The sequence below is a fragment of the Hippocampus bargibanti genome, linkage group LG08 (assembly GCF_051943395.1).
Source record: "Hippocampus bargibanti isolate YZ-2025 linkage group LG08, ASM5194339v1, whole genome shotgun sequence".
Lineage (NCBI taxonomy): Eukaryota > Metazoa > Chordata > Actinopteri > Syngnathiformes > Syngnathidae > Hippocampus > Hippocampus bargibanti.
In genome coordinates, this window is record NC_142741.1 from 4,800,001 (window position 1) to 4,817,672 (window position 17,672).

The 17,672-nt window shown below is 46.1% G+C and overlaps 3 protein-coding genes across 3 annotated transcripts; all 3 read left to right on the forward strand.

Moving 5' to 3' along the window:
• Positions 1 to 131: 131 nt before the first annotated feature.
• LOC148894389 (trace amine-associated receptor 13c-like) lies at positions 132 to 1,761 on the forward strand. The gene is made up of 2 exons (XM_089002354.1): positions 132 to 521; positions 593 to 1,761. The coding sequence occupies exons 1-2, from the start codon at positions 289 to 291 to the stop codon at positions 1,383 to 1,385; spliced, it is 1,026 nt and encodes a 341-aa protein (XP_088858480.1). The 5' UTR covers positions 132 to 288; the 3' UTR covers positions 1,386 to 1,761.
• A 613-nt stretch (positions 1,762 to 2,374) lies between these two features.
• med4 (mediator complex subunit 4) lies at positions 2,375 to 5,927 on the forward strand. Its single transcript, XM_089002329.1, has 7 exons — positions 2,375 to 2,467; positions 2,577 to 2,643; positions 2,724 to 2,894; positions 4,563 to 4,620; positions 4,695 to 4,781; positions 4,875 to 5,006; positions 5,668 to 5,927. Exons 1-7 carry the CDS (start codon positions 2,391 to 2,393, stop codon positions 5,838 to 5,840), a joined length of 765 nt encoding a protein of 254 aa, XP_088858455.1. The 5' UTR covers positions 2,375 to 2,390; the 3' UTR covers positions 5,841 to 5,927.
• Positions 5,928 to 6,073: 146 nt separating this feature from the next.
• sucla2 (succinate-CoA ligase ADP-forming subunit beta) lies at positions 6,074 to 17,640 on the forward strand. Its single transcript, XM_089002324.1, has 11 exons — positions 6,074 to 6,377; positions 9,445 to 9,622; positions 10,930 to 11,029; positions 12,006 to 12,168; positions 12,292 to 12,420; positions 12,512 to 12,650; positions 13,536 to 13,697; positions 14,726 to 14,868; positions 14,944 to 15,064; positions 16,605 to 16,693; positions 16,761 to 17,640. Exons 1-11 carry the CDS (start codon positions 6,294 to 6,296, stop codon positions 16,833 to 16,835), a joined length of 1,383 nt encoding a protein of 460 aa, XP_088858450.1. The 5' UTR covers positions 6,074 to 6,293; the 3' UTR covers positions 16,836 to 17,640.
• Positions 17,641 to 17,672: the final 32 nt, after the last annotated feature.

Genomic DNA, 17,672 nt, shown 5'->3' on the forward strand with positions numbered 1-17,672 from the left:
CTCTACTCCCAAGCGCCCCGATGAACAAGGGCTATGATGGGCCCGGAGCGCAATCGACTTCCCGTTTGTGGACGCGTGACAGATGAAAGATGTTATGACGCAAAATGGCGGAAATGTCTCGCCGCTCCGGCGGCCATCTTGGAATGGATGTCATCCGGCGCTTTGTGACCAACTGTGACAAACTTTGCTCCAATCGGATTCGCTCATGGGAGGTCCTTGAACCCATAAAGGTGGCGCGCTGCACAGCGCCTCCGACAGAACGCCGCGTGGCGGCCGAGCGACGTCGGCATGGAGGCCGATGGCCAATGGGAGCTTTGCTTTCCGCAGCTGGCCAACCTCTCGTGCAGGAAACCCCGTTCGGCTTCCTCCCACGGCGTCCTATCGCGGGTTCTGCTGCCCGTGGTCTGCGTGATGACCGTGCTGCTCAACCTGCTGGTGGTCATCGCCATCTCCCACTTCAGGCAGGTGCTCCCGTTAGCGCCTTGCATTTGGTGCATACTCGAGGGACTCCACCTGAGAAGGTCTCTTCTGTCTCGCGGTCTTTGTTGTCTTTGTCCCTCCGCCCCCCCCCTCCATCTTTCCTTGCGTACAGGCAACTACAGACTCCCACCAACCTGCTACTCCTCTCTCTGTCCGTGGCCGACTTCCTGGTGGGCCTCCTGGTGTGGCCCGGCGAGATCTACATGAGCACAAGCTGCTGGGCTTTGGGCGACGTGGCTTGCTTCTTCTACCAGTTGGTGTCCTTCGTGGTCACGTCGGCCTCGGTGGGCCACATGGTTCTGATTTCCGCCGACCGCTACGTGGCCATCTGCCACCCGCTGCGCTACGGCGTCAAAGTGAGCGTCCGGAGAATTCAAAGCTGCGTTTGTCTCTGCTGGTTCTTGTCCCTGCTTCACACCGGCGTGCTTCTGAGTGAAGCCTGGGGTCACCCGGAAGAGCACCACTGGTGCTACGGCGAGTGCGTGGTCACCGTGGACGTTCACGTAGGTTTGCTGGATCTGGTGGTTAATTTCATCCTCCCCTTCTGCGCCGTCGTCGCTCTGTACGGCAAAGTGTTTGCGGCCGCCGCCTCTCAGGCGCGAGCGTTGCGCTCGCGGGCGGCGCCGCGTCGCGGGGCCAAGCGATCGGAGCTGAAGGCGGCCCGGACGCTGGGGGTCCTGGTGCTGGTCTTCCTCCTTTGCTATTGTCCCTTTTACATTGCGGTCCTGGTGAGCCAGTCGGGCTTTTCCACATCGGTGGTTTATGCCGTCCACCTGATGGATTTCAACTCTTGCGTCAACCCGCTGATCTACGCCTTGTTCTACCCGTGGTTTCGAAGGGCCGTCGGACAGATCGTCACCCTGCGCATCCTAAGGTCCGGCTCACGAGGGGCCGATTTCACGTAGGAGCCATCGATTGGCTCATCGCAATTGTCTCTAAACTCAATTGCTTTACAACATTTAGCTTGTAGGAGACGCGCACATTCCACCATGACGTCCCTGATCCACTGCTGAAAAGGACACTTTGATCCTATTCTCGTTCATCTAGAACCGCTTCATGTCACAATGAGGGTACAGCAAGTGCTGAAGAATGAATGACTCTGTGTCTTTGTATTTTCATATTATTTGTTATTTTGACTTCAAGATGGCGCCGCGAGAGTGGCTGCCTTTCCAGCAGCTCCTGTATTTTGTTTTTCTATTTCTTTCTTTCCTTTCCTCTTCCTTTCATAACTTTGCTGCTGCGAAATATCAATTTCTCCACTGCGAGACGAATAAAGGTACATCCAAACCATCCATCCTTTTATTATTATTATTATTATTATTATTATTATTATTATTATTATTATTATTATTATTATTATTATTATTATCAAAACCCATTATTATTATTATTATTATTATTATTATTATTATTATCAAAACCCATCTGTTTAAAATCACATTCACGGTTGAGTTTAATCCAGCATTTTATTATTTATTATTTTATTTATGGTTTTATTGTTCTGTGTATTGTTCTTTTAATTGTAACGTGTCCTTGAGTGTTCAGAAAGGTGCTTGTAAATTAAATGTATTATTATTATTATTATTATCATCTCTTGTTTCTATTTATAATATTTTATTTATTATGGTATCTATTTTGTTTTTCGATGCTTGTCTGTGACTGTAAAGTGTCCTTGATAGCTTCGAAAGGCGCTTGAAATAAAATGTATTAGTATTAGTATTAGTATTATTACTATTATATGCTGTATGTTGTATTTCGAGAATATTTGCCAATAAAGTTGACTTGACGAAAACTTGATTTGACACACGCTCACAAGCGCGCGCACACACGAATTAGCTACCGATATACCACTCCCCTCCTATCAACGTCATTTCCGCTTCCGATAGACTGCGGAAGTGACGGCGGTGATCATGGCGGCCGCCATGACGGCGAAGCCAACAAAAGAGCGTCTGTTGAATGTTTTGGACGATTTGGAGGTGTTGTCTCGGTAAAGTGAATCCCGATTTGCTTTAAAAATTGTTATTTCCGTACAACTCGTCTGTCGTTGTCGCCCGGTGGTGGTTTGTGAGGTTTTGTAGGACTGTTTTCTTTCCAAGGGAGCTGATCGAGATGCTGGCTCTGTCGCGGAGTCAGAAACTGCCACAGCCCGGCGAGGACGCTCAGGTACCGGCCACACTGTCCGAACACAACCCGCAGACCACTTTTACGGCTACACACGCGTGACTCTGGTGTGGTGGTGTCAGATCCTAGAACTTCTGGTGCAGCGTGACCGCGAGTTCCAGGACCTGATGGAGGTGGCCCAAGGGCAGGGCAAGGTGCACCAGGAGATGCGGCAGTTAGAAAAGGAGGTGGACAAACGAGACAGCGACATCCAGCAGTTGCAGAAGCAGCTCAAAGAGGCCGAGCACATCCTGGTGCGTCTCTCCTCCCACAACTTTGACAGCACATTTTGAATTCACCCAAATCCTTTCAAAATAGACATTTAAAAGTCATACTTTACAACGAAATACAGTGATATCTTGGCTTGGGCTAACGAACTTTTTGCCTTACGAACGTTAAATTCACGAGAATATAATCTTGGCATACAAACTACTTTTCGGGAAACGCATGCAGTGCCACAATGAGTGATGTGTCGTTCGCAAACGAGCCGGTTCTTAGAGCCGGATCTCAAGTAAATGAAGAGAGCCTAAAAATGAGCCAGAAGTGGGAGCCGACTTTTTTCGTCCTCTATTCCCCGCCCCCAGTCTTCGATTAAAGCCACACGTGATTGGTCAAGATCCGTGGTAGAGGAAGGAGGGGAGAATTACAGACACAGGCAGCTATTAATAAAGTTTCTAGTGTGTCTGCCTGCATCTGTTGCTGTTGCAATATCACAACTTCCAAGATGTCCAACCTTGAGACACTTTATGCAAATAGCTATCAATTCCATCAATAAGAATAATCCATTTCATTTCTAAGCGCCTTGCTAAACTCTTAAGGTCACTTTACAGTCACAGGATGAATTTTTATGTGGGTGAGCAGCGGTAGCCACACGCGCCAGCGTTCACTCAACCCGGAAGTAACTCAAATGGATAGAAAGCTAACTTTCAAGCTAATAGATAGCTAATAGCTAGATAAATAGATAGTTAGCCAGCTAGATAGCAAATAGACAGCTAGCTAGCTATCCCAATAGCTAATAGCTAGATAGACAGCTAGCCAGCTAGATAGCAAATAATAATACATTTAATTTCTAAGCGCCTTTCATTCCTTTCATCACTTTGCGGCTGTGAAATGTAAATTTCTCCACTGTGAGACTAATAAAGGCAAATCCAATCCAATCCAAAACTCTCAAGGTCACTTTACACTCAGTTTTTCTGCTAGCTAGCTAAGAGTTAGCTAATAATCACTTAACCCGGAAGTAACTCAAATAGCTAAAAGCTAGCTAAAATAGAGAGCTAGCTAGCTAGCTCAATAGCTAGCCAGATAGAGAACAAATAGAGCGTTAGCTAGCTAGCTTGATAGCAAGATCGATAGCTAGCTAGCTAGATAGCAAATAGAGAGCTTGCTAGCTAGCCTGATAGCCAGATAGATAGCTAGCCAGCTATATAGCAAATAGAAAGCTAGCTAGCACCATAGCTAATAGCTAGATAGATAGCCAACTGGCTAGATAGCAAATAGAGAGCTAGCTCGATAGCTAATCAAGCCATAAACAACCATCACAAAGGTAAATAAAATGACTTCATTATACAGGACAGTTTATTTCTTTAATTACAATACAATAGCACATTAATTATACAAAAAAGAAGGTATATTTTGTGTAGTTTTAAGGCTTATTTAGTCGAAATTTATGTTTTATGGGGACCTGGGAACGGATTATTCTCATTATAATGGTTTCCTATGGGGAATTAATGTTTGGAATACACACTTTTTGCCTTACACACCCTTTCTGGCAACCAATTAAGTTCGTAAGCCAAGGTATCACTGTATCCACCCGGGATTTTCTTAAGATCTAATCACCCGTCCCGTAACGCGAGAGTCTCAACATGCTCCTTTGTCCCGATGCTTCAATGGCGTTAATGCAATCGGCGTGGCTCCGTTATCAGTCGACAGCCGTCTACCAGGCCAAAGAGAAGCTCAAGTCCATCGAGCGAGCCAGGAAAGGTGCGGTCAAACGTCTGCACTGCCCGTTCCGTTGCACCGTCGATTGATTGAAAGGCCGTCGTCCCCTCCCGCAGGAAGTATATCGTCGGAGGAGCTCATCAAGTACGCCCACAGGATCAGCGCCAGTAACGCTGTTTGCGCTCCGCTCAACTGGCTCCCAGGTTTGGTCTGACCGCTCCGTTCTTGTACCGGCGACCGCTCCGTTTCCTGGAAATGGACAGCATGCCTAAAGTGTAGCGGTCGGACTCACGTAGGCGACCCGCGGCGCCCGTACCCCACCGACCTGGAGATGCGCAGCGGCGTGCTGGGCCACATGGCCAACCTGCCCTCCAACGGCGTCAACGGACACCTGCCGGGCGACGCCCTCGCCGCCGGGAGGTTACCAGGTACGCCTCGGAAGTAACTCAAATACAGTGATACCTTGACTTACAAACTTAATTGGTTCCCAGACAGTGTTTAAGGCGAAAAGTGTGTATCCCAAAAATTAATTTCCCATAGGAATCCATTAAAATGAGATTAATCCGTTCCCAGATCCCCATAAAATATAATTTCCTACTTTCTAATTTTCTAAGCCTTAAAACTACACAGAATATACCTTATTTTATGTATAATAAATATGCTATGGTATTATAATTAAAGAAATAAACTACTATATAATAGTGGTTTTATTGACCTTTATGGTGGTCATTGATGGCTTGATGGAATGGAGTGGCCGGTTTCATCCGCATTAAACACTTGAGGAACGTAGCCTTCTTCTTTCACCATCTTGAGGAATGATCCCTTGTAGGTGCTTTCACTGCGATAATTTTACCTTGTTCCTCATCAATTGTGTTCTGTTTAGCTGGCTTGATAGCTTTTTGCATGCATCAAGTGTAGAGATGGCTTGTGCGGGTTATTTGTGGAGCCTGATTAAGGGGATATTTTAACCTTGCAATCTACACTCTACCTTTGAACTCAAAGTTCAAAGTATCAAAGTTGAAACAGGTCCAAATTTCACTGTTTTCTATGTTTAACCCCCCCCTCACTGCTGCGTTCTTGACCCTCCAGATGTGCTGACGCCGCATTACCCATGGCAGTCGTCGGAGCTGTCGGCGGGAATGTTGCCGCCGCACCACGCCGGCGACTTTGGTTTGGAGCCGCCCGGGCACAATAAGGAGAACGAGGACGACGTGGAGGCCATGTCCACGGATTCCTCCAGCAGCAGCAGCGACTCGGATTGAAACATTTTTGCATGCTTGTGTGTTTGTCATTTTAAAATCATGTCATTGTAAAGAAACTTTTGGAGTTGAAAAAAGCGTTTTGGTCTTAAGGAATGGTGCTCGTTTCATTTTACTGAGCATCGTCATCTTTATTAAGTTCATCGATTGGCCAGTTTGTTTTGTTTACACGATCTTTAGGGATGTTCATTGTTTGTTCCGCCATTTTGTTTCACGTCTCAAGTACGAATAGCTATCAATTCGCTAGCTAATAGCTATCTTATCGTGAGCTATTAGCTATCTATTCGCTGGCTATTAGCTATCTATTCATAGCCTCGTTTGAAAAAGTGCTCACGTCTCGACAGCGTGAGGAAGCACTTCGGCTGGACGGTGTCCCGGTTTTGTAAACGCAACACCGATTGAAGCCCGCCTCTACTTGGCGCATGCGCACGACCCGTCTTCGTCTGACAAGCAGACATGGCGGCGTCCCTGATCTGCGGCCGTTTGACGGCGAGCCTGAAGAATTCGGCGCCTAGAGGCGCCATCTGCTCCGCTTCTAAGGTGAGTTTTTGACCACCGGAAAGCGAAGGCCTCGGTCGCCGGGTGGCCGGTCGTGGGGACACCGTCGCGGCCTCTTTTCGCCCCCGCGGCGGCCACTTCAGTGACGGGGTCAAACGGACGTTAGCCTCGTTGCTAGTCGCCTTTTAACGTCAATGTTAGCATTGGTGCCAGGTGTCAAATGGGGGCGGCAAAGTCCCGCTCTTGTTGCCATTTGTTGGGTGAATGTTAGCAGCGGGCCGACATGTTTACGACCGCCAACCCCAACTGCAAAAGCGTCCTTACCCGCCGCCGAATGTGTCCCCGCGCCCCTGCTAAGCTAACGCAAGTAAACAAGATGCCCAACGGCGTCATTCAGTGTCGTCACCGACGGAATCGATCTTGCGGTATTTTGAACCCCCTCGGCTCCCATTTGCCAATTCGCACCTGTTTATTCCCTTATTTCATTTTACTCTTTGTCATTGAATTTCTGTTGGGGCTGTCGCTCTGTTTTTGCCGCAAGAGTGGCTGCCTTTGCAGCTGCTCCTGTATTTTATTTTTCTACTTCTTTCTTTCCTTTACTCTTCCTTTCAAAACTTTGCTGCTGTGAAATGTCAATTTCTCCACTGCGAGACAAATAAAGGTACATCCAATCCAATCGATTGTGGACACTATTCGACATGAAAACAAATCAATGCAATGAACTCATTGACTGGCAGATGATGTGTCATTGTCACTCCAATTCCAGGACCCACTGAAGATTGAGTTTTAGGATGACAAACATTAAGACAACCGACATCTCCGGACAAGTTGTGTCCATAATTTGTAAAATGGCTTCAAATGACTTCTACTGGGCGTATTTTAACAAGATTCCATCGCATATAGCTATATTTTACGTTTTAAGACTCGCTCTGAATATTCAGGAAGTCTTGTTTTTGAGTTGTTGACGAGTCCGTACGTGACGTCATGAAAGGACCGCCCCCCCCTGACCGAAAAAAGACGCATTGTAGCAGTCCTTCAATCACGTCAATGTATTTTGCTGTACATGTTTGGTCTGAGAACCGTGTTGCACCCAAAAGCCACCAGAAGAGGCCATCCAAGCTCCATATAAGGAATTTATCAGCCTGTGGAAGCCACTGGAGGTCGCCATTTTGTGCGTCTTTTTTTTTTTTGAGTGAGAGATTTTCCCCCAATGTTGCCTCAAAATGGCACATATAATTCTTTAATCGATTGCAAACATGTATGCTTTCCTCTTCAGAACTATTTGAAGATTTTTGAGATGAAGTCATTTTTATTGGTGTTTTGCATTTGAATAAAAATATCATCCTGCGTGTTTTGGGTATTTTAGATGCTATAAAACGTTTTTCTGATGTCAGTTCAAAAACAAAAAAGTGACCTCGGTTGCCCTTTAAATGCAGCACCTTAGACCACAGGTGTCAAAGTCAATGCTCGGGGGCCGAATCCGTCCCAGCACATCTTTTTTTTCGGCCCGCGAAAGCAAATCAAACTTGTGAAATTCCATGAAATGGGGGCGGCTGTCCAAAATACAATGCGATATTGCGTTGCATATTGGTTTTTAATAGCAGTTTAACAAGAGCTGAAGCTGGAACAAAATGCCAACATGGAAAAAAAGGGGAAATGCTTCCCCTTTGTGGAAGGGAAAAACATTGCCAGAGGTCTGAGGCTTTATCGGCACCCAAGCAAGAAAAACCAAAATTCGGGAATGGCGCTCCACGTCAAATTTTCAATTCCCCAATGAATTCGGGAATGGCAGTGAATGAGTTGAATAATAATAATAATAATAATGAGAATACATTTCATTTATAAGCACCTTCCAAAACTCTCAAGGTCACTTTACAGTCATAGGATAAGTTTTTCTGCGGGTGAGCAGCGGCAGCCACACGCGCCAGCATTCAATCAACCCGGAATAACTCAAATAGATAGAAAGCTAGCTAATAGATAGCTAACACAGTACAGGTAACATTCGACTTACGACCGAGTTCCTTTCCGATCAAACGGTCATAAGTCAAAATGTTCGTAAGTCTAAATCTATTCAAAATGTTGAATAGAGTCTTGGAGGCTAAATGACTCGCAAACTCCTCCCCCCTCTGGTGACATCACGCGGTTGATTGCTGTGCGATGGTTAGATGCTGGCTGGCTGGCCAAAATTGTGGTGCACGTTGCCGGCCTGCTAGTGCATTGCGGTGCTTGTATTTTATTTATTGTATTCTATTTGTAATTTTATTTGATAATAATAATAATAATAATAATATATTACATTTTAAGTGCCTTTCAAAGCTATTTATTATACTATCTCTGCTTGTATGTGACTGTGAAGCAGGGGTGTCAAACTCATTTCACATCGTGAGCCACATATGACCTCGATAGATGTCCTGTGGGCCGGACCATTAAAATGATACCATACATGCTATAAATAACCACATATCATTCCTTCAATACGGAAACTTGTTGAAAACACACCAAGCACAAATGTTTCCCACGCATCGCTGTAAAAAATATGACACGGTTCATTTTTCATTGAAAATTCTACACTCATCTACTTTTCTCTGTTTGGATAATGATATTTTGGCTAATGAGGGTGTTCAAACCGCGGTTGCCCTGTTTTCGTCTGTTGATCGAAACAGCACCACTCTGCCCTCTAGTGGACAATCTGTGAATTGCACCTCATATCAATTCCATGTCGTTTTTGCATTTTTTCCACTTTTAAATGATCCTGCGGGCTGATCAAACCTCCTTGGGGGCCGGTTCCGGCCCGCGGGCTGTATGTTTGACACCCCCCCCTGCTGTAAAGTGTCATTGAGAGCTTTGAAAGGCGCTTAAAATAAAATATATTATTATTATTATGATTATTATTAGGCGTAGAATTAAAATAAAAAATAAATAGGATCTGGTAGTCGTAAGTACGGGCGGTTGTAAGTTGAGCTGGTCGTAAGTCGGATGTTACCTGTAGATAGTGAGCTAGATAACTAGTCATTTTCTTTTGGTATCTTGACGAAAGCGGCGGCTGCGGAAATTGCGTCCGTGACGCCATTTTGATGACTTGCGGCCACTCGCCTCGTTTGATGTCCAGGTTCTGGCAGGTTGTTCGGGTGTGCTGCCGAATCCACCGGTGAGGCAGGAGCAGAGGAGGAGCCTGTCCCTCCACGAGTACATGAGCATCGGGCTGCTGAAGGACGCCGGCATCTCTGTGCCCGCCGGCATGGTCGCCAGCTCCTCGGACGAGGCCTACGCCGTCGCCAAGCAGATCGGTCAGTAGCCAACAAAATAGCGCTGGGCTTTGCCATCCATGCCAATCAAACGCATCCTGCTTGCTTGGGCCAATCAGAATCCAATCAAGTGAAGGTCCTAAACGGGTCTAGCAAAACGTGTGGCTTAGGGTAAACGTTTCTGTGTTGTCTAAGCAACGGTCTCAGGCGATAGAAGAGGTTGAAAAACTTCTGATGATTTGGTTTAACGTAATGCAGCTAGCAGGGGACAGTGTGAGTGACGGTATTATTGCCGAGAAAGCACGGCCGCTTCACTCGGATATCATCAAGAAGCAACCTGGAATTTTGTCATCCATTGACAACTACCATCACAAAGGTCAATAAAACCACTTGATGATACAGTACAGTTTATTTCTTTCATTAAAATCCAATAGCACATTTATTATACATATAATAAGGTATATTTTGTGTAGTTTTAAGGCTTATTTGGTCAAAAATGATGTTTTATGGGGACCTGGGAAGGGATTATTCTCATTTTAATGGTTTCTTATGGGAAATAAATGATTGGAAGATGAATTTTTCGGCTTATTTCTTTAATTACAACACAATAGCACATTTATTATGCATAATATAAGGTATATTTTGTGTAGTTTTAAGGCTTATTTGGTCAAAAATTATGTTTTATGGGGACCTGGGAAGGGATTATTCTAATTTTAATGGTTTCTTATGGGAAATAAATGATTGGAAGATGAATTTTTCGGCTTATTTCTTTAATTACAACACAATAGCACATTTAATATGCACAAAATAAGGTATATTTTGTGTAGTTTTAAGGCTTATTTAGTAGAAAATTACATTTCATGGGGACTTGGGGGCGGATTATTCTCATTTTAATGGTATCTAATGGGAAATAAATGTTTGGAAGATGAACTTTTTGACTTCTTTAATTACAACACAATAGCACATTTATTATACATAAAATAAGGTATTTTGTGTAGTTTTAAGGTTTATTTAGTCAACAATTATGTTTTATGGGGACCTGGAAACGGACTATTCTCATTTTTAATGGTTTCTTATGGGAAATTAATGTTTGGAAGACACACTTTTTGCCTTTCACACACTTTTTGGGAACCAATTAAGTTCGTACGCTGAGGTATCACTATAATACAGATTTTGATGGGGGGAAAACCGTGTCATGAATGGCATTTTCCTCCAATAGTTTTCAAGAAATAAACAACCCAAATCAATATTTTCATGCTATTTTTGAACAGGTTGCCATCCAAATTGAAATTGGAGCCAATGCCCCCATCCTCTTTTGACGCGTTGTTGTGTGTTTTTGTGGCCGTCAGGTTCCAAGGACCTGGTGGTGAAAGCTCAGGTGCTGGCGGGCGGGCGCGGAAAAGGAACCTTCGAAGGCGGACTGAAGGGCGGCGTCCGGATCGTCTACTCGTAAGCGTCATCGTGATAATGTCGCCACCAAAACACGACACGCTCGCTTGAGCCTGCTCGGGATGGGAAATTTCCTCTGGCAGCTCATTCGGCAAATATGTCGTCGTCAAATGTCCTTCATCGTCCCCTTTTCTTTGGAAGACTTTGTCTGAAACAGCCAAGTCCTCCGCCGTATGGCACAGTGGTCAAAGTTAAGGCCTGGGGGCCAAATCTGGTCCATCGCATAGTTTTTGGGGCCCGACAAAGCAAATCAAACTTGTGAAATTCCATGCTCATCTATTGAGCGAGCTACCTTGCGATTGAGCTAGCTCACTATCGGGTTAGCTTGCGTTTGAGCTAGCTAGTGATCAAGCTAGCGATTAAGCTAGCTAGTGTTTGAGCTAGCTAGGGTTCGAGCTAGTTAGTGATCGAGCTAGCTTGCGATCGATCAAACTACTCAGTGATCGAGCTAGCTTGTGATCGATCGCGCTACCTAGCGATCGAGCTATATAGCATCAATCTAGCTAGCGATCAAGCTAACTGGCAATTCAGCTAGCTAGCGATCGAGGTAGCTAGCGATTGAAGTAGCTAGACATCGAGCTAGGTCGCCACCGAACTAGCTGGCGATCGAGGTAGCTAGCGATTGAGGTAGCTAGCGATCGAAGTAGCTAGTGATCGCGGTAGCTAGACATCGAGCTAGCTCGCCACCGAACTAGCTGGCGATCGACGTAGCTAGCGATTGAGGTAGCTAGCGATCGAAGTAGCTAGTGATCGCGGTAGCTAGACATTGAGCTAGCTAGCCACCGAACTAGCTGGCGATCGAGGTAGCTAGCGATTGAGGTAGCTAGCGATCGAGGTAGCTAGCGATCGCGGTAGCTAGCCACCGAACTAGCTGGCGATCGAGGTAGCTAGCCATCGAGGTAGCTCGCCATCGCGCTAGCTCGCCATCCGTATGGAAATAAGCGTCGTAAGTAACGGCCTGCGTGTGCGCGTGCAGGCCCGAGGAGGCGCGGGACATTTCATCGCAGATGATCGGGCGCAAGCTGTACACCAAGCAAACGGGGGAGGCGGGTCGCGTCTGCAACCAGGTATTCATCTGCGAGCGGCGCTACCCGCGCAGGGAGTACTACTTTGCCATCACCATGGAGAGGTCCTTCCAGGTACGCCCGCACCACCGCCGCCACATTTTTGCTGTTCACAGGAGCGTAACAATCAATATGCTCATTCGGAAAAGGGACAAAAGACGCTTTATTTTGAAAGCGGCGTTTGTGCCTTTGCCGCAGGGGCCCGTGTTGATCGGCAGCTCGCAGGGGGGCGTCAATATCGAGGACGTGGCGGCGGAAAATCCCGACGCCATTGTCAAGGAGCCCATCGACATCGTGGAGGGCATCAAAATGGAACAGGCGCTCAAGGTGGCCATCGATCAGTGACTTTGATTTATTTAGCAAATTGTACCAAAGTCACCTTTTGTTTGGGGGGGTGGGGGATCCTCGTGGGCCGCAGGTGGCGCAGAAGATGGGCTTCCCGCAGCCGCTGCAGAAGGAGGCGGCGGAGAACATGATCAAGCTCTACAACGTCTTCATCAAGTACGACGCTTCCATGCTGGAGATCAATCCCATGGTGGAGGACTCCTCGGGCGTGGGTATGCCTGCAAGGTCCCTCTATCTAGCTTTTAGCTATAGAGCTAGCGAGCTCTCTATTTGCTATCTAGCTGGCTAGCTATCTAGCTAGCTCTCTTTCCTATCTGGCTGGCTAACTATCAATCTAGGTAGCTCTCTATTTGCTATCTAGCTGGCTATCTATCGCGCTATTAGCTATCGAGCTTGCTAGCTCTCTATTTGCTGTCTAGCTGTCTTGCTATCAAGCTAGCTAGCTATCTATTTGCTATCTAGTTGGCTATATATCTATCTAGCTATTAGCTTTATTAGCAGTTCATTAGCTAGCTGGCTAGCTATTAGCTGTCTAGCTGGCTGGCTTTAAGCTGTCTAGCTGTTGGCTATCTGGCTATCTATTCGCTATTTATTTGCTATCCATTAGCTAGCCAGCTTCATCTATTTGAGTTACTACGAGGTTAAGTAAACGCTGGCGCATGTGGCTGCCGCTGCTCACCCACAGAAAAATGTTATCCTGTTACTGTAAAGTGACCTTTAGAGTTTTGAAAGGCGCTTATAAATGAATTGTATTATTATTATTATTATTATTATTATTATTATTATTATTATTATTATTTAGCTAGCTAGCTCTCTATTTGCCATCTAGCTGCCTAGCGTTCTATCTAGTTATTAGCTATCTATTAGCTTGTGAGCAAGCTTTCTATCTGTTTGATTTACTTCTGGGTTGAGTGAACGCTGGCGCGTGTGACTGCCTGTGCTCACCCACAGAAAAACTTATCCTGTGACTGAAAAGTGTCCATGAGAGTTTTGAAAGGCGCTTAGTAATCAAATAGCTTATTATTATTATTATTATTATTATTATTATTATTATTATTATTGTTGTTATTATTTACACCCCCCTTTTGTGCCTCCAGTCATGTGCATGGACGCCAAGATCAACTTTGACTCCAATGCGGCCTACCGGCAGGGGGAGGTCTTTGCCCTTCAGGACTGGACCCAGGAGGACCCGCGGGACCGGCAGGCGGCCAAGGCCGACCTCAACTACATCGGCTTGGACGGAACCATCGGCTGCCTGGGTAAGTTATTTGGCTATATGCCTAGCTAGTTAGCTATCTATTAGCTATCTATTGTGAATGGCAAAGTATGAGTTAAAGTGTGTATATTTACCTAGCTATTAGCTATATATTAGCTAGCTAGCGTTCTATCTATTTAAGTTATTTGGCTGGCTATCTAGCTAGCTGTCTAGCTGGCTATCTATTAAAATGAAATGTATTATTATTATTATTATTTGCTATCTATTAGCTAGCTTTCTATCTATTTGAGTTACTTCCGGGTTGAGTGAACGCTGGCGCATGTGGCTCCCGCTGCTCGCCCACAGAAAAACTGATCCCGTGACTGTCAGGTGACCTTGAGAGTTTTGAAAGGCGCTTAGAAATCAAACGCATTATTATTATTATTATTATTATTATTATTATTATTACTCAAATAAATAGAAAGCCAGCTGGCTGGCTGGTAGATGGTTAATGGCTAGCCGGGTGGCGAGTGGATAGCTAGCTAGCTTTCTATCTATTAGTTATATAACAATCCAGCTAGCTAGCCATCGAGCTTGCTAGCTGGCTATCAAGCTTGCTATCTAATAGTTATACTGTATCGCTATATCTAGCTAGCTAGCTGTCTCGCTGGCTATCTATGAACTATCTATTAGATAGCTAGCTAGATTTCTATCTATTTGAGTTACTTCTGGGTTGAGTGCACGCTAGTGCGTGCGGCTGCCGCTGCTCACCCACAGAAAAACTCATCTTGTGACTGTAAAGTGACCTTGAGAGTTTTGAAAGGCGCTTAGAAATGAAATCTATTATCATTAAGTCAATGGAAAAAAGACACCCAAAAAAAGTGACCCGACACCCGGAAAAAAACACCCCAAAGAAAGCCACCCGGGGTGTGCGCTCTTTTGAAAATGGCCTCATACAGATTGCGCTGCACCAAGTTGCTCTTGGTGAGCTTTCGTGTCGTCGTTTCGAAGATCGTGTGAAGAGCTGACGTTTGACGTTGGGCGGCCATTTTGGAGCCGTAATGTCGGACTTTTGTCGCGGTTGTCCTCTAGTGAACGGCGCGGGCCTGGCCATGGCCACCATGGACATCATCAAGCTGCACGGGGGGACGCCCGCCAACTTCCTGGATGTGGGCGGCGGGGCCACCGCCCATCAGGTCACCGAGGCCTTCAAGCTCATCACGTCCGACAGGAAGGTGAGCGAGGGGCCGGGCGGGGGGTCCCGAAACGGCATCGGAGCCGCCGGCGTCACTTCCGCTATGCCGGTGCAGGTCCAGGCCATCTTGGTCAACATCTTCGGGGGCATCATGAGGTGCGACGTCATCGCCCAGGGCATCATCATGGCCGTCCTAGACCTGGACCTGAAGATCCCCATCGTGGTGCGACTGCAAGGTGCCTCAAACTCTTTGTCACTTAGCCGCCGTCGCCGTGGTTAGCTTGCGCTTAACTAGCTGGCTATTTAGCTATCTGGCTAGCTATCTCACTGGCTACCTGGCTAGCTATCTGGGTGGCTTCCTAGCTAGCTATCTATTTGCTATCTAACTAGTTAGCTAGCTATGTATTAGTTACCTATTAGCTGGCTATCTAACTGGCTATTTAGCTATCTGGCTAGCTGTCTTACTGGCTATCTTGGTGGCTTCCTAGCTAGCTATCTATTTGCTATCTAACTAGCGAGCTAGCTCTGTATTAGTTATCTATTAGCTGGCTACCCAGCTGGCGACCTAGCTGGCTATTTAGCTATCTAACTAGCTAACCGGCTACCTGGCTAGCTATCTAGGTGGCTTCCTAGCTAGCCATCTCTTTGCTATATAACTAGCGAGTTAGCTATGCATTAGTTATATATTAGCTGGCTACCCAGCTGGCTATTTAGCTATCTGGCTAGCTATCTAACTGGCTACCTGGCTAGCTATCTATTTGCTATCTAACTAGTGAGCTAGCTATGTATTAGTTACCTATTAGCTGGCTATCTAACTGGCTATTTAGCTATCTGGCTAGCTGTCTTACTGGCTATCTTGGTGGCTTCCTAGCTAGCTATCTATTTGCTATCTAACTAGCGAGCTAGCTCTGTATTAGTTATCTATTAGCTGGCTACCCAGCTGGCGACCTAGCTGGCTATTTAGCTATCTAACTAGCTAACCGGCTACCTGGCTAGCTATCTAGGTGGCTTCCTAGCTAGCCATCTCTTTGCTATATAACTAGCGAGTTAGCTATGCATTAGTTATATATTAGCTGGCTACCCAGCTGGCTATTTAGCTATCTGGCTAGCTATCTAACTGGCTACCTGGCTAGCTATCTATTTGCTATCTAACTAGTGAGCTAGCTATGTATTAGTTACCTATTAGCTGGCTATCTAACTGGCTATTTAGCTATCTGGCTAGCTGTCTTACTGGCTATCTTGGTGGCTTCCTAGCTAGCTATCTATTTGCTATCTAACTAGCGAGCTAGCTCTGTATTAGTTATCTATTAGCTGGCTACCCAGCTGGCGACCTAGCTGGCTATTTAGCTATCTAACTAGCTAACCGGCTACCTGGCTAGCTATCTAGGTGGCTTCCTAGCTAGCCATCTCTTTGCTATATAACTAGCGAGTTAGCTATGCATTAGTTATATATTAGCTGGCTACCCAGCTGGCTATTTAGCTATCTAACTAGGTATCTAACTGGCTACCTGACTAGCTGTCTGTGTGGTTTCCGAGCTAGCTATCTCTTTGCTATCTAACTAGTGGGCTGGCTATCTATTGGTTATCTATTAGGTAGCTAGCTAACTTTCTATCTATTTGAGTTATTGCGGGTTGAGTGAACGCTGGCGCGTGTGGCTGCCGCTGCTCACCCACAGCAAAACTGATCCTGTGACTGTAAAGTGACCTTGAGAGTTTTGAAAGGCGCTTAAAAATGTATTATTATTATTATGATTTAAATGGCCGTTCCTGCTGAAGGTACGCGGGTGGACGACGCCAAAGCGCTGATCGCCGCCAGCCCGCTGAAAATCCTGGCCTGCGACGATCTGGACGAAGCCGCCAAAATGGTACGCTGCCGCGAGCATGGACGGTAGCGTAGCGTCACGTCACGCGTTTGTTGGTCCGTGTCGGCAGGTTGTCAGGCTTTCGGAAATCGTCTCGCTGGCCAAGGAGGCCCAAGTGGACATCACCTTCCAACTTCCCATCTGATCTCCTCCCCCTTCGCCGCCAGCACTTCCTGTTTGACCTCACCTGGACACTCCCGCTCCCAAAAAGTGCTTCTTCCTCCGCGGCCTGAAGGTGGCGCCAACGTACCTGGACCGCCTCCTTTCATGCACACTCCTCAAAGCAGGCAGGCACAAATCCGCACTCCTATCCGCACGCTTTCCTTGTCTTTTCGGTTTTCAAGGAATGATGGCGGACGGCCTTTTCCCCCGAAAGGGCTCCGGGCGCTCTTCCCCATTTGTCTTTATCTTGGCGAGTGGCGGCGAGCTTCGCTACACGCTTCTCCCCGTCAATTATTCACCACCGCGGTAATGGATTTTTTTTTTTTTTACCCCGTAAAGGAAGTGGCGGCGTCTAAAAATGGCGTCATTGCGGCATCGCTAAATCAGCCGGTGCGATTTTAAAAATGAAAAATGTCCCGTTTGAATCATAGGCTCCATTTTTGGCACGCGGGAGACTTTGGTATAGCTCGCTAGCCGTTAGCCGCCGTTGGATGTCGGCAGCAGTTGCCCCAACAGATTATCCGAAATGCAAAAAAATGGCCCCTTTTTGGAAATAATATCTCTTAATAATAATATCACTTTCCTTTTTTTGGTGTGTGTCTGCCTGTCTGTCTACCTGCCTGTCTGTCTGCCTGTCTTCCCTCTTCTTTTTTTTTCTTTTGTCCACGACATTAGCACTGCAAAGGAAATGTTGTAAATAACCAAAGTGACGCCTGTGTAAGATATTTCTGCTGCTTTCCTCATCAGATGAGAAAAAAAAATAAAGACGCGACACCAGTGGGGGTGGATTTGCGCCTTTTTTTTTTTTTTGGAACGCAAA

Bases quoted from the DNA above. Each gene is read 5' to 3' on its own strand.
- LOC148894389 (XM_089002354.1), top strand. From the start codon at position 289: ATGGAGGCCGATGGCCAATGGGAGCTTTGCTTTCCGCAGCTGGCCAAC. The intron at 522-592 runs GTCTCTTCTGTC...CCTTGCGTACAG, and splicing joins GAGGGACTCCACCTGAGAAG to GCAACTACAGACTCCCACCA.
- sucla2 (XM_089002324.1), top strand. From the start codon at position 6,294: ATGGCGGCGTCCCTGATCTGCGGCCGTTTGACGGCGAGCCTGAAGAAT. The intron at 14,869-14,943 runs GTGAGCGAGGGG...ATGCCGGTGCAG, and splicing joins TCATCACGTCCGACAGGAAG to GTCCAGGCCATCTTGGTCAA. The intron at 16,694-16,760 runs GTACGCTGCCGC...CCGTGTCGGCAG, and splicing joins TGGACGAAGCCGCCAAAATG to GTTGTCAGGCTTTCGGAAAT.
- med4 (XM_089002329.1), top strand. From the start codon at position 2,391: ATGGCGGCCGCCATGACGGCGAAGCCAACAAAAGAGCGTCTGTTGAAT. The intron at 2,644-2,723 runs GTACCGGCCACA...TGGTGGTGTCAG, and splicing joins AGCCCGGCGAGGACGCTCAG to ATCCTAGAACTTCTGGTGCA. The intron at 5,007-5,667 runs GTACGCCTCGGA...TTGACCCTCCAG, and splicing joins CGCCGCCGGGAGGTTACCAG to ATGTGCTGACGCCGCATTAC.